The following is a 24,351-nucleotide window of genomic DNA, read 5'->3' on the forward strand; positions in this document are numbered from 1 at the left end:
TAATATTTCATCATATGTACTACTAAAAATGCTTTATTATTTTATTATGAATGACAATACTATATTTTATGAAATATTAATTATTTATAATCCAATGATGAAATTGCATTAATAAAGAAATGCAAAGAGAGAAAAAGAAAGTAAAAGGAAACAAGGAAAAGAAGAAAGAGTGAAGAAAAGGAGATAATTTGGTTTGTATTTAAAAACTCAGATGTCCGGAAACAAACTAGCAACGAAGCAAATTCTATAGTCTTGACCCTGCAATTCTGAAGGATAAGGCTAAACGTTTTAGAGGAATGTTGATGCTTGGGATCTGATTGGTACAATGTGATTTAAGGCAACAGACAAGCTGACAAACTAGCAAAACCAACAGCGCTAAGAAGCTTTTGACTAGAAACACAAATTGGGCCAAAGCACGCTAAAAACAGAACTTAACTTAATGGATGGAAAAAGAAATAGCCACACACTGGATGAATTCATCAGGTGCAAAACAATCAAAGAGGTTCCTACCTCTCTTAGGATACATGAATCAAAGCAAATTGGCCATTGCCAATTTAATTAATACAATGAAAAAATGGAAAAATCATAGACAGAAACATGCTGATTCTGTCATGAAGAGGCAGAAATATTAGAACATGTTCTTTGCAATTGCAAAGCATTAGCCCAAAACCTTCTTGAAAAGGCAATATTAATGCTTAAGTAAGTAGAGGAACCCTTAAAAATGCTAAACTGCCGTATGGGTGGTTCACTTTTCATTAGAATAGGCAGATCAAAATCAAAATCTACCAAACTTCACCAATATTATGGAATATGGACCCCTAAGTGGGTGCCAGGGCACAAGAGGCTAGGAGGGAAAAACTAGGTGGCAAAAAAGTGAAAAACCAAAATTAAGCATATCACAAAATATGCTGAATGACATCTAACACTGGGCTAAAATGCCAGGACTAATTAGAAAAAAGTAACTATTTCAAACAGAACAATAAAATATAAATGATAAATGCAGTGAGTATGTTGTTCAATCTTTATAAAAAGGTATTTCCCATTCACAGTTAGTTGTTTTCATCGATCTGGATCTCAAACTTATAGCTCGAGAGACGTGTTGTAAATTCTTTCAACCTGATGATGAGTTATAAGCATAAGTTTGAAAACAACTAACTGTGAGTTGGAACTATCTTTTAATAAAGTTCACTATTTTTTGTGGTCCGCTTGACCAATTAGTAACATTCAATTAATTAAGGTTTTAAGTTGAGATAAAAAAGTCAGTGTCACAAGCGGGATTCGAACCCACGACCCTCGGCTAAATACGCCGCAGCTCTACCACTTGAGCTATCGTGATTTTGATCCCCTCGGGCACTAACTTCCCATCTCAACCCCACCTATTTGAATTTTTCCTCCTTTTTTCAAATGACATTTTTTTTCAAATATCATTTGAAAAATGGCAAAAAGGAGTGAAAATTGAAAAGGTGGGGTTGAGATGGGAAGTTAGTGCCCGAGGGGATCGAAGTCACGGTAGCTCAAGTGGTAGAGCTGCGGCGTATTTAGCTGAAGGTCGTGGGTTCGAATCCCGCTCGTGACACTGACTTTTTTATCTCAACTTAAAACTTTTAATAAAGATTGAACAAGTTTCTTTCTTGCTCAGCAGGCTGGAAATAAACATCATCCATTGCCTATTTAAAACACCAAATTGAAAAAATTGCCGACTGCGGCTGACCCAGCCAAGACATCAGATCCCAACCACTGTTACTTCATGACTTTAGCTTGGATACCACTTTAAATAAGAAAAGTAACAAAATCTGATGGAATTCTATCTGGAGCACCTAGGAAGTACACAACCTGGATAGATCAGAAAGGACAGGGAAGTAAATACATATATTCATTCCTTTGTTATCTTGTTTAAAAATAGAAGAGTCCAAAAGGGTACTGATATAATAGTTAATAATATATATTTTAAATATTTTGCAAGGAGAAACAGTTCTATATATAAAGGATCTTATTTAATATGGTTAACATTTATACAATATATGAATTATACATATGAAAAATATTATATAATTATAATTATACATATGAAAAACAAAAAATATCAATATGAGTAACAAGTAAGTATATGTTTATCATAAGAAGATATGTTATCTTCACAGATACCCTTTCTCATTGGAGTTTAGATTTGAAAAAAAAATTGTAGTTTCAAACAGTTGTCGATTAAGATTTGTACTATAATTAATTGCAATGAAATACAATGTGCTCTTTGTGCTTGTCTGCTTTCTTGCAGTATGCAAATCGAAAATGTTCGAGTGAGTACCAGCTTTTTGAAAATACATATTTGAATGCAAAAATTCAAACTGTGAATTTTTTTTTCCAGAATCGAACTGAAACGAATGAAGTCTGGATTTGAAAACATGCTACAAGAAAAAATCTCACCAAATGTTATAGACGAAATTTTTTCTGTAGAAGCTAAAATTTATAAAAAACTAACCGAAAAACTTGGAAATGTTGCTCCAGTACCATTATTCAAATTCCTTGATGTGAGGAACTGACATTTTGTTTATTGGTTTCAATTCGATAAGTACTTTATGTGCTGTAACTCTCCATTTCAAATGTTTTTTTTATTTAAAAAAGTTATTGAAGACTTTACTGTCTTTATTTCTTTGAAATTGTGTAGCACAATTTATACTTAATTTTAAGATTTTGACTGTCTACACAGTGAAAAACTGATTATTAAATTAATAGTAACAAAATTGATTATTCTAGTATTGATGTTTCATATTTTGAAAAGAATAGGCTGTTTTAAATTTTTTAAAATCATTTAGGCTGAATATTACGCTCAGATACTGATTGGAAGCCCTGGTCAAAAGTTCAACGTAGTTTTTGACACGGAATGGCCAATTACTTGGGTTCCATCTGTTTTGTGCCCTTCGTTTCAGATTCCTTGTGGTGAGTACCTCGTCTTACGTAAATTGACTTTGATAAAAACGACTAATCCTTTCAGCATTAAGGAGGAAATATGATGGAAATAGATCATCGAAAAGCGTGAATTTATTAAAATCATATAAAATTCCGGTCGGATCCTCAAATTTGACAGGACTTCTATGGATGGACGATGTTCATGTAAGTTTAAGCTAATAATATTTTACAATATTAGTAATCATTTTTATTCAGGTAAACACGGCCGGTGTGACCAATCAAACGTTTCTCGCAGCTTCACACATTCCGTGGTCAATGGTGTTTTCAAAAGTCGATGGTGTAGTCGGCCTGGCGCCGAACAATGATGCACTGCCTAATGCTTTACCACTGTTTCAAAATTTGATTAGACAAAATAAAATACAAAAGAATATGTTTTCAGTTTATTTGAACAGGTAAATATTTCTATTTCACAAATTTGTTTAAAATAATTATATCAAATCAAACCAATTTAATTTTTTTGTGTGTTTAAATTTTAGTAGTGTATGATTATTCAGAAATCGTGAGATCCAGTCTGGTGTGACGTAGGTTTCAGAAAAACATTTTCTTTATCACGCCAACGTTTCGATCTTTATTGAGATCATCTTCAGGGCCTGGGATTTACATTGTTTAAATTTAACAAATACATGTAGGATGAGGAAAAAAGTGAATTTCTACAATGCAAAAAAAAACTAATTTTTATATTCAACCAAAGTATACTCACGCAGAAAACAAACACTTTGAGTGAGTATAAATACTTTGATTGAATATAAAAATATATTTTTTTGCATTGTATAAATTCACTTTTTTCTACATACATGTTTTTGTTAAATTTAAACAATGTAAATCCCAGGCCCTGAAGATGATCTCAATAAAGATCGAAACATTGGCACGATAAAGAAAATGTTTTTCTGAAACCTGAATCATACCAGACTGCATCTCACGATTTCTGAATAATCATCGACTAACAGTCACTAATCACCACATAATTTAATAGTGTATATGATTATTTTGCTTGCAAGTCTTCATAGAGTCAGTGGGATCTCATATTTGACACAAAGTTGTCCTAGTTTCAAATCCCATTAACCTTGGAATTTTCAAACTTAGCCACAATAATGAAAACACTAATCATCCATAATATTATGGAAAAAAACGAGCATAAAACTGTAAATATTAAAAGAGAAGAAAACAAGAAAATAGTGATTCATGTGTGGAACAAATGGCAGACAGACAAACTGATTGGAAATGACCAAGTTAAGATCTTTTATTTATTGATATCACAGAATAGGCAGGGAAAAAGTTATTGGAAATGACCAAGGTTAGGCTAAAATGATTCGAAATGATCAAACTGCTTAAGCTTAATATGAATCTTTAGATAGATCTAATTATTATTTATTGATATCATGAGGATAGACCCAAAATGGTTGTAAATGACCAAATTATTTAATCAAGACAAACATGAATCTGTAGTTAAGATCTACATAACTGTTATTTTTTGTTGGAACAAATGAGAATAGACAAAATGATAGGAAATGACCATGTTATCTACAATTCTAGTTAGTGTATTTATTTCATTTTTAGTTGATACCAGTGATGGCAGGTAGACATAAATGATCGGAAATGACTAAAACATCTATAATTCTAGATTTATATATATTTATAATTGATACAAGTAAAGATATACCAAAATGACTGGAAATGATAAGGTTATTTTATAAAACCAAGTCTGAATAACTAGTAACATAATAATTATATATATAATAATTATATTATAATAACTAATAATATAACAAATCTGAAGTTAATTTATAGTTTTTTTTACTGATATCAATGAGGATATGTGTCGGTAGACAGCACAATGATTGAAAATGACCAATTTATCTACAATTCTCCATAGATTTTTTTAAAAATTGATACCAGTGATGATATGTAGACCAAAAATGAATGGAAATGAATTTTCAGATGTTTTGAGATACCCTAATGACAACATAACTTTTATATTTCTGTTTTTGATGTGAAATAATATTTGGTAATGATAACCTATTTTTTAGTTTACAAACTCTCATCATAAATTAACAAGCCAAAATTAGTTTAAAATTGTAATTTAAATCTTATTGTATTCAATTTTTAAAGGGATCCGCATTCTTCGAAAGGTGGTACTATTCTCTTTGGTGGAATTGATCCGAAACATTACAATGGGTCATTTACTTACCTGAAGGTAGATCCAAAAACCAAATTGTGGTCGTTTATAATTAATAAGTGAGTTATACACGACGCTAAACTTTTTTACTGCTTTACTCAAACTGAAACACTAAAATTAACCACAGGATTTATATGGGAAACACCACAGTATGCAGCACAGGTTGTAACTCACTTCTAGACACGAGTTCAAATTTTATCACGGGACCTTCGAAAGATATTGAAAATTTTAATAAGTTCTTAAACACGACTTATTTAGGAGGTGGACACTATATGGCAAGTTTAATTTTTATGCATTATTCCCACAAAATGATCTTACGACGCTTTAATCTTGCAGGTTGACTGTGGCAACGTTAATAAATTGCCGCCTTTATACATATCAATGGGAGGGCGTGACTTTAAGTTAAAAGGAGAAGACTACGTACAAGAGGTGAATAGAGAAAAAAACTAATTTTTTTTACATAGTTGAATTAATGGATTAAAACCCTTAATTTGGTTTTTCAGTTGGAAATCGGACCATTTACATTCTGCCTTTCGCTTTTAGTGAGTAGCACCGACCCATTCTGGACTCTTGGGGGCGCCTTTATGTCGAGATACTATGTTACATTTGATATGGAAAATTATAAAGTTGGTTTTGCTAATGCACAATAATAATTGTTAATGTGCCGACAAAAAAATAGAAACATTTTGCAAATTGTATTTGCTTTCATCAGCCGTGATTGAATTCCATTTTTTTATTAGTTGTTTGTAGAGGCCAATGAAGAATGAAGATCACACGTTACTGTGTAATTATTTTGTATTAAATCCTTTTACCCTTTGCCCTGGCTATAGCATGCACCTTGCATTTTTTTCATTGAGAAAATTTAGCTATTCTGAAAATATAGGATATTATGCTGAGGACCATAACTACCCCCCCCCCCCACATTAGTTCCGGCTTTTCTACATTCAATCCCTCACATATACTCACAACATAAAAGCTATAATGACCTTTAATATCAGCTAGATTACAGTACATTGTCAAGCAACATTGACACAGTATTTTTAAAAGACTACTCATAGACCGCTCAACATTTGATTCTATGCACCACCTGCAAATTTTTATTGATGGGTCACTCTTGGATGGTAGGTTGCGCCATTTTTGATTACAAAAACAACTATAAAGAACAGTACGCTCTTCTTTACATTAAAAGAAAAAATAAAACCAAATTCTGCATCTTAACAGACTGTCGAAGCAGAATGTAAAAAATAGTATATGTAATATAACCCCAACCTATCAATTTTACACTTTTTCTTTACACTATTTTTGATTTATTTTTATTTTGCAACATTTATTGTTATTTATGTTTTTTGTTCATAAAAATGTAAAAAATAGAAAGCACGTTCAGTCATTGAGATACGTTCTTGGCATTTCTAGCTCTGTGCCTTACCATTCGCCCAAATTTGCTAAGTAGCTAATGACTTTTTTTAATTTAAAATATTTTTTTATTTACAAAAAAAAAAAAAAGGATAAAAATAATAGTAACCGTCAGTAATGAAGAAGCAATATTTGTTTATTGTGATTTTTCTTTAATAACATGATCCTTATAAAATTTTATCAATAGATAGGTACCAGCGTTGAACCTCTAGGCAGTTGAATTTGAAAGGGGAGCCACCTGTCGAAAAAATTAAAATTCAAGTACAGTTAATATTAAATGAATTGTCCGATGAGGATTTATTAAAACTATTGTAAGCGGACGACGGCGCGGCGGCCAAATTATCTCTCAATATTCGCTTGCTTTTCTCTAAGCGTGTCGCTACTTATTCTTGTGTAGGGGAAGTAAGGTTCCAGAGTTCAATAAACCAGAGAGCATATTCAGTAACATTTATTGTACACAATTCCTTCTCTTAACGGTACCCAAACCTCAGAATCTTAATTAATCTACAAGTCAGCCACAACTCTAAATCTGGGATGAGTCTATCAACAAAGGGACTTACCCCAAACGATGCACGCCACGATCAGTGTCCACTGCATCTCGTCTCTGACTTGGCTCTATTGGTCGCAACGGCTGGTCCTCGCTGGCTCTGGCTGGCTGAGTCCTCTTGTTGAATCCCAGATGGAGTGTGGCTGCTTCTCTCCCGGTCCTTGATCTTGACTGCCTAGGGTGAGTCTCGGATTTTGACCCAGGCAAGTCTTCCGAGGTGACTCCTGAGAGAGTCCCTGGTATGAATCTTGTATCTTGACTGACTTTTGATTTTCCAGTCATCCCTTTTATACCGGGTCTCTCCCGGAGTCTCTCTCGACGTTCCTCTCGGCGTCTCTCTTGACGTTCCTCTCGGAGAAGAAGGTCAATAGCGAGGAGGAAGCAGACGACAATGACGAGGAAGAAAAAATGGATTTTATTCCATTGTCCGAAATAGAGGCTCAGGAAAGCAGAAGTATTTAATACATTTTGCCCACGTTGCGATGTGGAGTTGGGATTATGCCTTGGAGTTTTGAAGATTTGAAATTTAGATATATTTAAAAAAAAAATTGTGTATATAGTTTTTCTCTTGTAATTGTATAATTTTAGTTATAATTGAATTATAACTCCAATAAATTATTCTTTTTATCAAAGGTTTTTGGCTAAAGCTGAAGGTCGTAGGTTTGAATCCTGCTCGTTTCACTAATTTTTCATCTCAGCAAAAAACCTTAGATAAAAATAATAAATAAATGGAATAATTAATATGGTCAATTACGACCACTAAGCAAATATGGATTAATTTAATTATAACATTGGTTCCTCCCATGCGCCGCTAGTATTTACACAGCTGAATTGACTGCCATATCAATTGCACTGGGTGAGATATCAAAACGAGACAATCCAAAAATGTAATATGTACAGACTCTCAGTGCTAAAGAACAAATTCTCCACGGACCCACTAATGCAAAAGATATTTGAACAGGTTGGCGAACTGAATAATTGAGATTGTGTAATTGTGTTCGCCTGGGTCCCGAGCCATGTCTGACTTCGGGGAAATGAGGGAGACAAGGCCGCTAAGAAAGCGGCTGCGACCCCACATGACCCCGAGTCCCCCATTAGCCCGATGGATCTAAAAACAAAAATGAAAAATTTGATTTATGTAAATGGCAGGCTCGCTGGAACGAAAGTAATAAAAAACTAAAAATACATAACAGTACGGTGAAGCCATGGCCCGTGGAGAATTTGGAAAAACGTAACAAAATAATATTAACAAGGTTGCAAATAGGTCACACCCGTCTCACGCATGGTCATTTCTTAGTGGGTAAAGTCAAAAACGCTGCCCACTCTGTGGAAACTCGGTAACGGTGAGACACCTATTAGAGGAATGTAATCAGTTAAGAGAGTATCGAGAACAGTGTGACCTATCATCTAATCTGGAAATAGTTCTTAAGCATGACAGTGACTTCAAAGATAATCTTATTAGGTACTTAAAATTGATAATTGATGGATACATATAACCAACCACACATGGTATATCTCCATTTTGCAGTGTGAATATATTTATTAGCGTGGGTGATGAGGTATGTCTGGGTGTGGCTGTGACTGAATATCGAGTAGCTCACAGGCCCGCCAAATTAGTTTAGGTAATTATATATTTATTGTGTGATGTGAGGGACAGGTCACCGCTATCAAGGTTGTAGTAATACTACCTAGATGCTGCGACCTCTACAATATGAATGTATTTATTAGCACGAATGTTTTGTGTAAATGGACGTGTATGTCGAGGAATATTGAGTACTCTACAAGCCCGTCAAAAGAAAATTAGTTTAAGGGATGATTGAAATTCTGAACATACTGTATGAATGTAAGGAAGTAACATCAGCATGAATGGAAGGAAGTTGGTAGGATTATGACTATCCTACCGACTTTTTATTTAGTTGTAGGGGCAGGACCTCAGTCGTGCACCTGTACTCTGAGTCCTGCCAACTGTAGATTAGGTAATCTTTTTCTTTGTGTGAGTGGGTATTGTATATATTGTACTGTAAATATTGAAGTATTTTTAACAAACCACATGTGAGATGGTAGGAACGAGCAACAAGACTCTTTGGTCGATAAGAAACAAAATTAAAAGAAGATTAAATGAGACAGAGATAAAGTTGAAATGAAACAAAGAAAAATGCGAAAAGCTTATATACGTGAGGCAATGACCCTAGTAGTTAGCCGGTCAAGAAAAAAACAACAACAAACAAATTGGTTCAAGTGATTCATTAGATTTATGTGTATGCTATTTGTGCGTGTGTATCTTACATGAGCATAATTTTAATTTAATGAAATTTTTTTAAATTAACATTTTTAATTATACATATCATGATATAATTTGTTGTACATAATATCAAAATTTTCAATTCATTAAATAAAAAATCCTTAAAAATAAGCATTTAAAACTTGAAAGTTATTATTGAACGTTGTAGAAAACGTCAGTTTTGCGATTTCACAAGGCATGTTATGCGGGTCACATAACTCAAATTTTCATGCGTTACGGAGGAGATAAATTTACCTCCAACCAACTTTGTTGGTTTTTCGAACTTTTAATGATAAATATGATGTTTATATAACAATTATATATTGTTATTATGTGCTTTACCAAAAAATATGTTTTAAAAAATATATCCCGTAATTGGTTTTTCAGCAAAAACAGTCCCGCATTGAAACTGTTAAATAATTTTTGGTAATCTAGGGGGGTTAAAAGGTGTCATCGGATCATTTGCTTTTTTATGAGTTTCATTTCATTTAACTTGTTATTTACCAGTTATGATGATGATGGGCACTAGGAAGTGGAGTTTTGTTAACTGAATACTGCTTCTGGATTATTGTACTTTCCCTAATTCAGTAAAATTGACTCCTTTTCTTAAGAAGTACTAGGTCATTGACTGTCATTGCTACAATTTCTTTTTCTAAGTTCTCTTTGTATTTCTGGTTATGAGGCCATTCTTCGCATTCAAAGATGATCTGAGTGGCTGCACATTCTGCTTTTTCATTGTTTTCATTTCATTTAACATTGTTATTTACCGGTTATATTAGCCATTGTAAAATAGGAATCACTGAAAACACAACGTTTTAAATAATAAAATGATGGACAGACATGGATTTGCAAGAATTATGTTTTTGTTGCATTTATTCACATTTATTATATTGTAACAATTTTATTTTATTATCCTATTTGAAATAAAATTGCATGGAAAACAAAAGTAACTATTTTTAATTAAAACTTATTATCTACATTGAAAAGGTTAAAAAGAAGATACAATGTGAATACTTTTTAAAAGAGTATATTGTTAATACTGTTTCATATTAGTTTTTATTTATTTTTTTGATTAAAATTGCAAATGATATTGTTTTTTTTATAGCATTACTACGTGTTTGTTTAATAATTAATACAAAATCAACAAATCGGCCACTATGAAAAGCTCGGTGTGCCGAATATCCATCAAACCATTAAATAAAGATTTATTTTAAATTACATCATAATCAAAATTAAATAAGTTGTTATGTACAAGGGTTAGTATTTTGGCGGAAGTTTTGGATAAAATTCAAGTTTTGGATTTTAATTAAGACTAGACCTTACAATTCAAGGTAACTTGAAACATTGACATTTTCCTCTTACAATGTCTCACAATGTTTGCTTTATTTTTTAAAATTATTATTTTTATAAACAAAAAAATAAAAATAAAAATAGCTTATTGCCTAAAAGTAGTTTCTTTTGTTTATAGGGGACTAATTCAATTTTAACAACAACAGAGCGATGTTGTACAAACATTAACAGCAGAAAATAAATCAGAGCAGCCTCATGGAGGCTCGTTTATTTGCTACATCCTGACCAACAATGAGGCCGGCTTCGTGTCTGCTTTCACCCTCACATTTTTCTTATTCAGCCACGCCCTATTGTCAAAGTGTCATTTCTCTTTTAAACTTAAGGACAAAATGAAAATTGTGATTAATTTCCCTTTTACTATTAACTTAGCTAACAATAACAGACAAACATTATTTCTAATAACACCAACAAATTTTTGCCATCAGCAAAATTTTACCATTATTAAATATCTTAATGTACAAATCTATTTATATTTATATATGTATATATTTATATAACTTACTGCTATATAACAAAGCGGAATGCACACCCTTGGAATTTACAATATTATACATTTTTCTCTTTATATATATTCTTTAATCTCAATAAAGGCTTAAGGCCTTAAGCTAGTGATAACGCACATTACTAAAAATCAAAAGTCATACAAGAATAGGATCGAAGAAGAAAAATAAAAAGAATGAAAACATATTGTACAAAAAGAACAGAAAAACCGCCACATCCTTGAATATACATATTATATATTTTAATCGATATGTAGAAACATACAATACAATTATTCACATGATTCTTTTAATTGTTATAAAATTTATTCTTCATAATGGTCAACTTGGAACTTGAAGCGAATTACAATATATAATGGAAGAATAGCAATAATATATTATTATTTCTGTATTGTCGTAAGTTATGTAATAAAAAAAAAAGAGGGCTGAATTTACTACTTTTAAAGCTGAGGCAGACAGTAAAAGAGGTAGTCAATTTGTTTTTTGACTAGTAAAGTAGATTAAATTTCAATTTAGTCTTTTTGTTCTTATTTGTTTTGTTTCATTGAATGTATAATCCCGACAGAAAACACAAATCTATGATCGTCACTTTGGCATAGACAATGTAAAAAATAAAAAGACAAACCCAAATACCTTATTTTTTAATCTTTGGCAAGCTGAACAGTCACGAGTAGAATACTTATAAAATAAACAAAAGAAAAAATAAAGAAATTTTTTTTGTAATCGTCCTATTCTATTTTGTCAAAACGCACACATACACCTTCGGTGGAATGCCAGAAACAGAGAACTAATTAGGCCTTTTACTTTGCAAAATAAAAAATTACACTTTCCTGAAAATTTGTCCTAGATCACAGACCGAAGGCGGTTGGCTCGCACAGTATATTGTCGTAAAACTTGCACCCCACCTGCCGGATCTCTCGTATTTGTTTAGGGCAGTCTCTTACACGAATTGTTCTACAAAAGACTTTTCTTTGGCCTCACTCTATCAAGACTTCCCCATCTCTGGGTCTCCACGTCGGTCAGTAGCCATGTAAAGCAAGTTGTTGAATTCCACTTCTAACAGTTCCCTTGCCTGTGGGGAGGAAGAGGGAAATGTTATTTATATGGAAAGTGTAAAGTACCAGATAACCAGAAGAGATCAACCAATCCTTTTTAAAAAGGATTGAACTCCACACTCACCCCATCATTTATGAGATCATGCATGTTTAATAACTGTCACAATTAAAACTAATTTAGAAATATTTTATTCAGAGGAATAATCTCTATATCTAATAATACTAGCCCAGTTATGCCTTTCTTGGGGACCACAGTGGCTGAGTGATTAGGACATCCGACTCGTATTTGCCAAATTAGTGATCCTAGGTTTGAATCCAGACACAGACCATGAATTTTTAAATGAAAATAATATGAAACTATTAATGAGTTTACTCCTCCTCATCCGCGACATCCAGTGGGGTAGTTGGATGTTAAGCCCCCAGTATGACAGAAATTACTTAATTTATCTTTTATGCCATTCTTATAGAAGTTTGGGTCCTGATATTTCAAAAATAAATTTAGCTTATTTTTCAGCTGTTGGCATTACAGTATAACTCCAGATTACTCATATGATTATCCCTTGCTAAGAAACGGTGAAAGTCAGATGGAGCCTGGTCTGGAGAGTAGAGAGGGGTTCTTAAGCCAAGCTTCTTCATCTCCTCCTTTGTCGTACTGGCTGTATGAGATCTCACAATGTCCTGGTGAAAAATGACACCTTTTCTGTTCACGAGAGGAGGTTAAGCGATATTAGTTGCAGCAGGCTTGAGTAGGTTTCTGCGGTGATGGTCTGGCTAAGTGGCAGGAGTTCATATCGCGCAATGTTTGCCGTATTCACCCCAAAGAAACGTCTCTGCTCTGTGCCGTGAAAGCAACACAAGGAAAATGTTGAGATGCTAAAGCTTGTTACAGTGGTCAATTTATGAGGAACCCATTTGCTCTACATCTTCCCAAGTTGAGATAAGGTTCATTAACCACTGGCTTCTTGTTTGACATGAATAAATTTTGATAGGTTCTTTCAATTTGTCATCATTCAAGAAAGAAGGTCTACCTATGGACTGGAAGGCCATGGGTATACAGTTCACAATGAGTCAAAAGTAAAAAAGGGCAACCACCAAAGTGACACTGCCATTGTTTTTTCCGAAAGGAGAAGAGATTCACATTCTTACACACCCGTTGCACACTAGGTGAAAGAGAACGAACCACACAAGAAGAGGATCATTCTTCAGCATATGCTCTGCCAGGAAAATGAGCACAGAAAATTATATTGTAACCACTTTTCGAAATCTGTGAAGTGTACAGGTTCTCGCTTCAAAAGTGAGTGCGCCAAACCTAGGGAAGAGGACGCAAAATGTGTCAATTGCTAGGAAAACTCCTTAAAAGAATAATCCCTGTTCCTCGGGCTGCAAAAACTTTACCATTCTATCAGTTCGTGTTCCGCTCACTTCACTCCACACAACAGGTGCACTGTGTGGTAGACACTACTGCTCTTTCTCTTGAACGAAATTAAGGTAAGGTACTGCCAAGATGATACCTGGGTCATTGATAAAAGACTGACATGGAACCTACACACTCACCTGAAATAACGTGACATGAACCGCCGTTACAAACTCGTACTGAGATAACTTGAACAACAATCTCACCTAACCCTTAACAGCAAACAGAAAATTTACACAACTCTCATTTGTGTGAGGGTGTGCCACAATGGCACTGATGACTTCTCCGAGTTGGACAATGAATAATAACAATAAAAAATGAAAAACTGCACTAACTTTTCTGGTTACCTGGTAATTAGAACTTTGAGAAGAGGTAGAAAAACTTACCTGCGTGTTATGGGATGGTATTTGCAATGCCATTGCCATGCTTTTATGATCGAAGCTGTCATCTAAGGCCAGTAAAGCACCATGAACACCCGATTCAGTTAAATTGCCTGCATACTCCTAGAACATTCACATATGAAGAATGAATGACCACACAGCATAAAGATGATGATGATGATGAAAGATCATATAAGGGAGTGTCAATGGCACTGGTTTAAGCACTGACACAGTGATTCATCACTATATGGTAAAGGTCCCGGGCTTGAATTTAGAACTGACATACTTACAAATGTTTTTTTTTTTAAACACTGAACCTGAAGGTGGTAAAAAAAGATTATATAAGGGTAAATGTACAAATTAGAGTTGTCTAACAGGCCCTATTTATTTACAAATATACAATACAAATATATTTTTTAAATATTATAACTATTCATTATACTTAAATAGTATAATTGACCAACAATTAACTCTGAGTTACAGAAATGGGAAAACCAGAGCTAAAATTATATAAAATTTAAATTTCTTTAATGTGATGGCCCTGAGGATAATTTTACACAAGGTGTCCTTTCTAGATGGTCTGGCGGAATTTGTTAGGAGCACATCTCTAACTTTATTCTTCGGCAAATCCAAAAACACTTTCAGAAATTTGTGTAGAGGAATTTGGAGAACATATCTCCAATTCCTTGTTGAAATTACGCTGCCAGTTTCTTAACTGATCCGAAACTCCTAATATTGTGATCAACACGAAAAACGTTTTATGGTTCACTCGGGGATGACGAGACATTGCTGGGCTAGCAATATTGCCTCTTTCAATAAAACTATCACATATGTGTGGTCATTAGTGACCGTTAATCGATAATTATTCAGATATCGTGAGATGCGGTCTGGTGTGATGTATGTTTCAGAAAAACATTTTCTTTATCGCGCCAACGTTTCGATCTTTATTGAGATCATCTTCAGGGCTCAAAGTGTTTGTCTTCTGTGTAATTGTGCCATCCTTGCGTGTCGTGTTGAGAGTGCCCAATTCACGACACGCAAGGATGGCACAATTACACAGAAGACAAACACTTTGAGCCCTGAAGATGATCTCAATAAAAGATCGAAACGTTGGCACGATAAAGAAAATGTTTTTCTGAAACCTACATCACACCAGACCGCATCTCACGATATTTGAATAATTATCAATTAACGGTCACTAATCTCTACACATAAATAATAGTGTGGTAATTAGTGACCGTTAATAGATAAATATTCAGAAATCGTGAGATGCGTTATGGTGTGACGTAGGTTTTAGAAAAACATTTTCTTTTTCGTGCCAACGTTTCGATCTTTATTGAGATCATCTTCAGGGCTCAAAGTGTTTGTCTTCTGTGTAATTGTGCCATTCTTGCGTGTCGTGGGCACTCTCAACACAACACGCAAGAATGGCACAATTACACAGAAGACAAAACACTTTGATTGGCACGATAAAGAAAATGTTTTTCTGAAATCTACATCACACCAGACCCATCTCACGATTTATGAATAACTATCACATATCTCTACTCATAGCCGACAGGAAAAATGTATTCTGTGGTTTAGTTTGACTGACTGATAAAACCTTATTGAATGTAACAAAACATTCAATTGTAAAAGTTATTTACTTTGCTTTAATGCCTTCCTTGGTGCCTATAAGACCAGTTTTGTAAACCATGATAATAACTCAATTATTATTATAAACATAGACCAGATTTTTATGCAGTAAAAATTGCCAAAATATGCATTTGAAAGCCCTGAAATATGCAATAATATGCAGTATTAATACGTTAAAATGTGCAATGATTTGCAGTTAACCAGTTTTTTAATATCACAGTAACTTTCATTGTGTGTTTTTTTTACGAGGGTACGCAACAGTATAGGTCATATAAACCCTCGGGGTTCCGGTGTTTTTGAAAAAAAAGCTCATTTGTCAGTATGTCGGGTTTGAATGCAGGGCCGCTGGTTTCGAACCCAGGACCTTTACCTTACAGTGATGAGCGCCATGTCAACAACTAAACCGTTGCGGCCACTGACGCCCCCTACTACTACTACTTTAAACAGAAATATAGACAATTAAACGAAATAGACATTAAAACTCTTTAAAACTAAAAATAATTAAAATTCACAAGTATTTAGAGTTTATTTACCTTTAACAAAAATATTTTCTTACATAATTAAATTATATATTCATACTAATTAAGTATAATTAATGTTAATAAACAAGTATTTCTGTAAATTGTCTTTCATGAAATTATTGAAAATCCCATGTGATTTTGTTTAATTGCTATACGATTCCCATATTATCCAGGTTAGCCAAGGGCACAGTTGTATTTCGTTGCTTATGGTGTATTTTTTATGGAGAAGGGGTCCACGAAAAAAAGGCCAGAGTAAAAATCGAACCCACGACCACGGAAGCCGAGAATCCAATATACTAACCACTAGTATGGTACCCTATTTGAAATTTTAAAGTTGCACTGATCCTGAAGTACCTTGTATGATTTTTGTTTACAAAAACAGAAATTTTTTGTTTAAATCTGTCCAAGACAAATTTAGCTGGGCCATCTAAAATCTACCCTATATTTGAAAGTTTGGCGACAATTCTGATTTGTACTGTCTGTTGACCCTTATATGATCCTTAAATATTGATGTATGTGTTATTTAACATTTTGAGAATTTTTATTTATAATACCTTCAAACCGATAGACGAAACCCATCTCATGACCCTTTCATTTGACCACACTAAAACGTCTGTGAGTTCGTTGTCAGAAGCCCGCCGTCGATCCTCGAGTTGCTTCCTGTCGTAATTTAATCGTTTGAGACAGGCGATTCCGAACTGTAAACTTGTTCTGTAACATTAAAATTAAAGGAATTAACAAATTTTAATTTATAGATTAACTTTTTATTAGAATCTAACCTGTGAAAACTATCTATCATTTTTAATTGGACTCTAAGGTCTTTTTTCGTAAGGTAATCTAACATCCTGGCATCGACGAGACTCTCCATAAACGTGCTTCTGTACTGAGGTAGACCGAGTGAAGGCAGCCAGACATTGCCCATCCATTCATGATTCATATCTCCAAAAGCTAAAGTCACTCTAGAAGTTTTAGGTGCTGAAGGGCTAGTAAGTGATACCATTTCCTGTATGGCGAGGCGAAGTTTCAAACGATGAAGAGGATTGCTTTAAACAGTTACAACAAATGTGAACAAAAAAAGGTAAAAATAAACGTTGACTTCTTTTATGATTACCTACCTGATGCCGATTTCCCTTTGGATTTCCGTATCGCTAAGTGCGCTCATTATCGCGCCCGATTTAACGTTTGCTCTACAAGCAGCTACATACCAGGCAGGCATTCCTACCCACAATTCGAGCCAAGCGACTATTGTCGGCCCGTTCCAAAGAGCAAACGGAGTGCCGGCTTTCATCGCTTCTGCTAACAGTCCTTGTCTTACACAACTGAAACAATTATTTGAAACATTAATTATTTATTAATAAGATTCATCTGTACTGTAATTACTTTTTATTTTTTCTTCTGTCTAAATCAGCCCTTTGTCCTATGGTCCCGAGAGTAGAACCCTCTGTAGCAAAATCTGCTTCGCCCATCGACGACGACATCGTAAAGGTCTCCTGGCTCGGAATACCAAGCCCGTCTTTGCCTTTGACCTGCCCGATTAAAACAGAAGTTGAAACAATTACTTACAGAAACGTCCAAGACTAAATTAAACAAGATAATTAGAAATAAAAAAATGTTAATAATAAAATACCTGCCGGAAGCTGTCTAACAGGCAATTAGTACACTACGAAATATAATATTTAATGTTCAAACTGTAAAACATTTCTTAAAAACTTTTTATCATAAATTGAAAATCATACTAAAACACAGGAGTGCATAATTATTTTATGTGCAATTTGAGAAATGTGAAAATGCGAGAAATGTTCTGCTAGATTAATAAAATAATTGATGTAAAATATGAAATATCAAGATTCAAGCTGTCAAGCAGGCAATTGTATAACTGTATAATAATGACTGAAAAACTGATGAATTGGCAAATAAAAAATATAAAAACAAAACCAAAACAAAAATTAGGAAGTTTCAAGGTTTCAACTCAACAAAGATATAATTTTTAAAATGAAAGTGTGATACATGAAAAATATTAATTTAACAAACAAAATTAAATTTTGTGTCTCCTACCACTTCACAAGATATGCACTCATATTTTTGATTATATGATTGTCATTATATCATAAGTTCATTACCTAAAGTCATTATCCGTACAAAATTTGTAGATTTATTACAATTTCGAGTCAACAATAAAAAAAATGAATTTTATGATTAGAATAAACTTCATCAAAAAATCTTAATGAAAATCTTTTTATCTAAATCTTTAGCTGGGCTTCCATTGCGTGAAAATCACTCATGCCACTGTTTCGCAAAACTTGAGTTATGGATATCTAGCCAGGACTGCAAAACTTTTGATGCAAGGATGTTTGGGGTGAGCGGACCAGCTGTCGGCTTTTTAGTGTGCTGCAAAGTGTTTAGTGTTGTTTGTTTCTCTCCGTGTAAATGTACTCGCGAGTATGAGAACCAGGTGGACTGCATTCAACTTATCCGAACTACCGATTATTGTGGGAAGTTAGAGATAAAACTCAACATGACAAGAACAAGAGAGAGGATGCGTGGAAGAAAATGAGCATCAAAATGGGACAAAGACGAAAAGTACCCCCCATGATAGCAAACTCTGATGCAGCAGTTGGTGTAGTTACGGCATGTTTGTATTGCTCAAACAGATGGCTCTACTTGTGTTTTGCCTTTACGTTGCAAAATGTTTTTTTAAAAATATATATAACTTTATTTAAACTTTTGTACATAGTACCTTACAGTTGTGGCATAATGTTTAATGGCATCAAACAGTTCTTGGATCTTTAAGCTCAGCAGCTCCCCCCATTAATTATTTATACATGATTTAATCTAATTTAATCACAGTTTATCACCATTAATTATAGTTAGTTATCATATCGGTGAGTCGCTTGCGCTTGAGTCTGCGGTGTGGATGTGCAGGAGATAGGTGGTCCGGTATTCATTGGATTTCTGTGTTTGGGTGGGACTGGAGGACTAGAGGAATGTCCAGGTCTCGGTGCAGTGTGGTATTTCGCACAGACCGGGGGCTCCAGTTAAAATCCATAAGGCCCTGTTTTGAAATGTCTGGATTCTCTTAATTTTGCTGTTCGAAGCTGAGGCCCAAACACCAGAGCCATATGGGTCGAATGAGGGACATATATATTAGTCTTTTGTTGCTCAGACTGATAGTTGGGTTCTTAAGTAGTGGTTTGAGGTCAATTAGTCTGCATGGTGATCTCTTTAGCACATCGCTTATGTGTTGATGCCAAGTCAGCCTCCGGTCAAGAGTAAAGCCCAGATATTTTGTGTGTCGATTCACTGATATTTTTATTATTTAGTACCAGTTGTTCATTGGCTTTTTTTTCAGATAAGTGAACTGGACTAATTTTGATTTATCTGGGTTTAGCTTGACTTTCCACTTGTCCGCCCATTCAGAGACTTGGTCAGTGACTTGTTGCAGGGTCTGTTGTACCTCTGCGCTGGTTTCCCCTGTGCTCAATATAGCCACATCATCAGCAAAAAGTGCTGTCTTGACTGTTCCTGGGATTTGGGATGAGAGATCACTCACGCTCACCAAATAGAGGAGAGGCCCCACAATGCTGCCTTGTGGGACACCAGAAAATATGGGCTTTGGGTCAGAAATGCCGTCCTGTACTTTGACACAGAAAGTTCAATACTTTTTAAAAGGATAGTTCCTACTCACAGTAAGTTGTTTTGCAACGATCCGGATTTCGAGCCTTTTAGCTCATCATCAGGTCTCTCGACATGAATTGCCAAAGTGAACCGCTGATACCTCCGCCAACGCGACGTTCCAATTATCAGCTGATTTTTTTTTGAATGACACTCAATTTGAACGTGCGAAACGTGGAAATTATAACACAAATAAATATTAGAATAATAAATACTTAATATTACTATAAATTACTATAAAAATAATAACAATTAAAATAATTAGATTAATTATTTGGATGTTTGATATTATTTATGTACATATTTAAAATGGGAGGTAGATCAAAATCTGTTATATTATTAATGCATTTATCACCATGTTCAATTTTACATTTTTTCATTTCAAATTTCTCAAACCAATCTAGTTCTTTCCCTTTGTTCAAACTATGTAGCATTCTTGTATTTGAATTGAAATTATGTTTTGTTTCTTTTAGATGGTCCTTAAATTCCGAAAATTTGCTCTATTTAGGCAAGTGTTCTTTTACTCTTGTTTTTATTTCTCTACCGCTTTGTCCTATATATTTAATATCACAATCATTACAATTGAGTTGGTAAACCCCACTTTTTGCCAAGTTGTCTACTTTGTCTTTAGGTTTTGAGAGGATGTTTTTAAGTGAATCCGTACTTCTAAAAGCTATTCTAAAACCTTCTTGTTTAAAAATTTGACTAACTTTTTGCGATACTTCACCAATGTATGGCAAACAACGGAAACCTACTGATTCATTTGTGGTGGGGTGACTGAGTCCTATTGTTGATTCGTTTAAAGTTAATTTTTTTATTCTTTTAACTAGCAACCTATCAATAAATATTTCTTGATACCCGTGCTAAGGTTTTAATAGTTTTTAATTCTTTTTTATAGTTATCAGGTGTTAGCGGAAGTTTTAACATTCAGTCTATGAGCCAAATGAAACCAGCAGCCTTTTGGGACCATGGGTGGGAAGAATCCGCTGGTATCATAGTATATGTAGTTGTAGGTTTTCTATATACATCTATTTCAACTAGGTTGTTTATTATGGACAGTTTTAGGTGTGTCATTTAGCTTATAATGGCCAAAAGGGGAACTGCATCTAGCAGACCAAAATGATCTGACCAAGTTCCATTAATCTTATAAAGAAACCTCACAAAATGGACATCTTAAGATTTTATTCAAATGGAGAAAGTTCTTTCTGACAGGTAGGAAAGAATATAATGTTTTGTCTTGTGGAAATGGTTAACCCAGATGGTGTTTCACGATTCTCACATTTAGATGTGCAAAAGATTTTGGTGTTTAGTTGAGCAAGTGATTTTTTCATGCAATGGAAACTCAGCTTTTAGATTCAACATGAAACACCCTCGGTTAATGCATTGTCTAAACAAAATACGAATATAGGCTGGCAAGTTATGATTGGATTTAAATGCAGTTTAGCTTTTTGATCTTCAATGGTTAATTTGAGATATCGAGTTGTAATGCTGCACAAGCTTATAATGGTAAAAAGGGGAACTGCATCTAGCAGACCAAAATGATCTGACCAAACTCCATTAATCTTATAAAGAAACCTCACAAAATGGACATCTTAAGATTTTATTCAAATTTTATTGAAAAAACAGCACTGTCATGCACAACAAATAATCTAATAAAACTACCCCAACTTTCAATGAATTGAAAACTATTCAAATACACAACTTTTCATTTTGAATTATGTTTACATTTTAAAGTTTTTGGTCCTTTGTATTCAGAGTATCAATACTTGGATACATCCTCCCGTATCTTCAAAACTTTAGTTTACTGTCAATGGAAATATATGTAATTTTATGCTAGGAAAGAAGATGAATTTAAAGCCACAAAATATTTGAGCCGATCATAAGTTTCTGAAGTTGAAGTTCATTTAAACATGAAAGTTATTTTCTGATGAATTCAAATGTATCTAAGCCTTCAAGTTTTTCTTACTAAACTTAAGAAATCAAAAAGGTTCAAATATCAGGTCATAAAATAAGTCTGTAGTGTTTTTCATTCAATAAAAATTGAAAGTACTTGTAAACAAATTTAATCATCAATATGTGAACTATTTTGTTCCATATTGTTGTCATCTTCCATGTAATTTTGTATTTCTGTTCTCCCAGAAATTAAGTTTTTCCCATTAATAGAATTTAGCAGAGATCAGGATAAAAAAATCTGAGGGGTAATGTCAAATGAATATAGTGGGTGGAGACTGGGCTAGCACATCTCAGCCATGCTCCAACAATTTCTAGTGCTTTGCCTAAAAATACGAGTGTTGCCTTGGAAGTGTCTGGGAAGAGTTTTTAAATATTTTTATTTTAGAGCAACTGGTGACGTTTTACTGCTTCAATTGTGTACTTAACTAGAATTAACGGTTTGGTTGGGTGGAAGAAGCCCTTCCAATCTGACAAAACGGGATTTAATAAGACTTTTGAAGTTAACGGTGGGTCACTTTGTTTTCCCAGGAATTCCTCTCTTAAGATTGTAGTAAAGATTCACTATTCATCTCGTTACCAACTTTTTAAAAACGGGAAGTTTAGATTGCGGTTTAGAAGTAAATTGCAAATGGAGATGCGATCCAATAAATTCTTCTGATGAGAGGCTTAGTTGGTGGACGGTGTGAGGCTTGGCTCTTTTCCGTCAGTTATTCAGTACACACACATTTTTCTCTCTGGCCGAGCAACATATTAACTAATCCATTTTAACCGTGTGTAAACAATAATTACTGAATAAATATTGCATCAAAATGCAAGTGAAATAAAATTTAAAAAATGAAAAACACTACAAACTTATTTTAAAAGCCTTTATTAACTAATTTGATTAAAAATCACAATTATTGATAAATGCTAAGAATTAAGAAGAAATGAACCGATAGTTAAAATGAGTAAAAATAGACAATTTAATATCAGATATAACAAGAAGAAAAGTACATGTGAATCCATGCGAATAGAGTAAATTGGTGATATATTCACAAAAGGAAAACACTTTTTTGAAAAGTGTTGTTATTCAATTTTTTTATATTTTTTTTATATTTTTAAATCAGCCAAAGCACTATTTGATAATTCTTGCAAAATACAATTATGCTTGGAGGAGAGGGATCAGAAATGCCAGGGGTAATCATTGACGACGACCATATCACTGAGTCACTGTGCAACTCTCATTATTTGAAACTTCAAATTTATGCTTTCAAAATTAATTATTTCTTTAAAAATTTACACCAGAAACATAAGAGGTTATTTGTTTATGTCAAGTTTCACACACACCACAAAAAAAATAAAATAAAAAAATAAATAAATGAATAAATAAAAAATATTGTTTCTGTAGTTTCTTGTTCTGTTGTCAAGCTCGCCTTTTCACAAATCATCAGTGGTGGGCCTTATAGTAGGGACTTAGTTGAAGAGAAATGACACAAACCCACGACTGAAGATGGTGAAATGCCAAAACATGTCCGACTGGACAAAACGCCAAGAATGGGCATACCAAAATGACCAGAAATGGCCAAAATATTTTTGTGATAACTGATAGTATATAAAAAGCTAATAAATAACTGATAATAAAATAAATGAAAACAATGATGAAAAATGTTATGAAATGACTATCGAAAACAGTTTTGCAAGAGTAATAAAGTGTAACTTACTTAAATTATGTTAGTTCTAGGTGGAAAGAAATTACCTTTTCTTTTTTGCTGAAAAATCTCCCTAAAGATGATTTTATCCCCTTCTTCTGCTTGTGCTGCTGCGCCGCTGAAACGCCTGCTGGTGTACTGTAGGACTGCGACGCCTGAAGCATTCCACCGCCGGCCAACGAAGCGTGCTTGTGCAACGAGTCCTGGGAGCTGTGCCGAGAAGACAGTGGGGAAGGAGGTGTTGAAAATCCACTTGGCCTACAGACACATACACACCCCTACTCTACAGACTACACGTCTACGACTACAAGCAAATTTACAGGCCACATAGCCTAGCTTGTATTAATTCCATGTAATATTTCAAACTATGTGTCTTTTCTTCATTCAGCTTCAACTTCTAAGTCTATAATTTTAATTTTTAAACATATTCCAGTTGCATTTAATTAATTTATATAAGGCTTTTACTAATCACTATAGAAGAAACTATATCTATTTTTCTATCGGTCAAGCTCATAATTACAACATGAAACTAAGGGAAATTAATTATAATAGGGAAGAAAATAAAAATAATAACACATAATTTGAAAGATAAATTATTTACATATCAAATGATTGGAAAGTTAAGAAAGATAAATTTATCGCATTATGTACATGTTATTAGGGTTAGTATAAGATAATGTATATTAGAGAGGTTAAAAGCACAGACAAGTTAAAGTATACAGACAAAATATACAGTTGAACATAGAGATTTCCAGAGAAATGTATTAGTATAATTTTGAGCAACAGTGACATAATCATTTTT

At 33.8% G+C, this 24,351-nt stretch overlaps 2 protein-coding genes across 19 annotated transcripts in view; one reads left to right on the forward strand and one right to left on the reverse strand.

The window, feature by feature from the left end:
- Positions 1-2,165: 2,165 nt before the first annotated feature.
- Positions 2,166-5,931, forward strand: LOC106672519 (lysosomal aspartic protease-like). The gene is made up of 9 exons (XM_014404040.2): positions 2,166-2,294; positions 2,363-2,525; positions 2,811-2,934; positions 2,990-3,108; positions 3,160-3,356; positions 5,074-5,199; positions 5,268-5,415; positions 5,477-5,569; positions 5,644-5,931. The coding sequence occupies exons 1-9, from the start codon at positions 2,230-2,232 to the stop codon at positions 5,788-5,790; spliced, it is 1,182 nt and encodes a 393-aa protein (XP_014259526.1). The 5' UTR covers positions 2,166-2,229; the 3' UTR covers positions 5,791-5,931.
- A 4,518-nt stretch (positions 5,932-10,449) lies between these two features.
- Positions 10,450-24,351, reverse strand: part of LOC106672485 (liprin-alpha-1) — a 148,945-nt gene continuing 135,043 nt past the window's right edge. For 11 of the 18 annotated variants that reach the window (XM_024228986.1, XM_014403975.2, XM_014403969.2 and 8 more), the window contains 8 exons: positions 23,597-23,807; positions 17,864-17,896; positions 17,617-17,762; positions 17,352-17,555; positions 17,016-17,279; positions 16,791-16,947; positions 14,087-14,203; positions 10,450-12,303 (listed from right to left, as the gene is read on the reverse strand). In XM_024228986.1, coding sequence (XP_024084754.1) covers positions 12,217-12,303; positions 14,087-14,203; positions 16,791-16,947; positions 17,016-17,279; positions 17,352-17,555; positions 17,617-17,762; positions 17,864-17,896; positions 23,597-23,807 — 1,219 coding nt within the window. In that variant the 3' untranslated portion in view covers positions 10,450-12,216. The remainder of the gene's footprint in view (positions 12,304-14,086; positions 14,204-16,790; positions 16,948-17,015; positions 17,280-17,351; positions 17,556-17,616; positions 17,763-17,863; positions 17,897-23,596; positions 23,808-24,351) is intronic. The other 7 variants (XM_024228989.1, XM_024228988.1, XM_014403971.2 and 4 more) reach the window with 2 other exon arrangements.

The sequence above is a fragment of the Cimex lectularius genome, unplaced genomic scaffold (genome assembly GCF_000648675.2).
Source record: "Cimex lectularius strain Harlan isolate CLEC.00 unplaced genomic scaffold, Clec_2.1 scaffold280, whole genome shotgun sequence".
Taxonomy (NCBI): Eukaryota; Metazoa; Arthropoda; class Insecta; order Hemiptera; family Cimicidae; genus Cimex; species Cimex lectularius.

Bases quoted from the DNA above. Each gene is read 5' to 3' on its own strand.
- LOC106672519 (XM_014404040.2), top strand. From the start codon at position 2,230: ATGAAATACAATGTGCTCTTTGTGCTTGTCTGCTTTCTTGCAGTATGC. The intron at 2,526-2,810 runs GTGAGGAACTGA...AAAATCATTTAG, and splicing joins CATTATTCAAATTCCTTGAT to GCTGAATATTACGCTCAGAT. The intron at 5,416-5,476 runs GCAAGTTTAATT...TTAATCTTGCAG, and splicing joins TAGGAGGTGGACACTATATG to GTTGACTGTGGCAACGTTAA.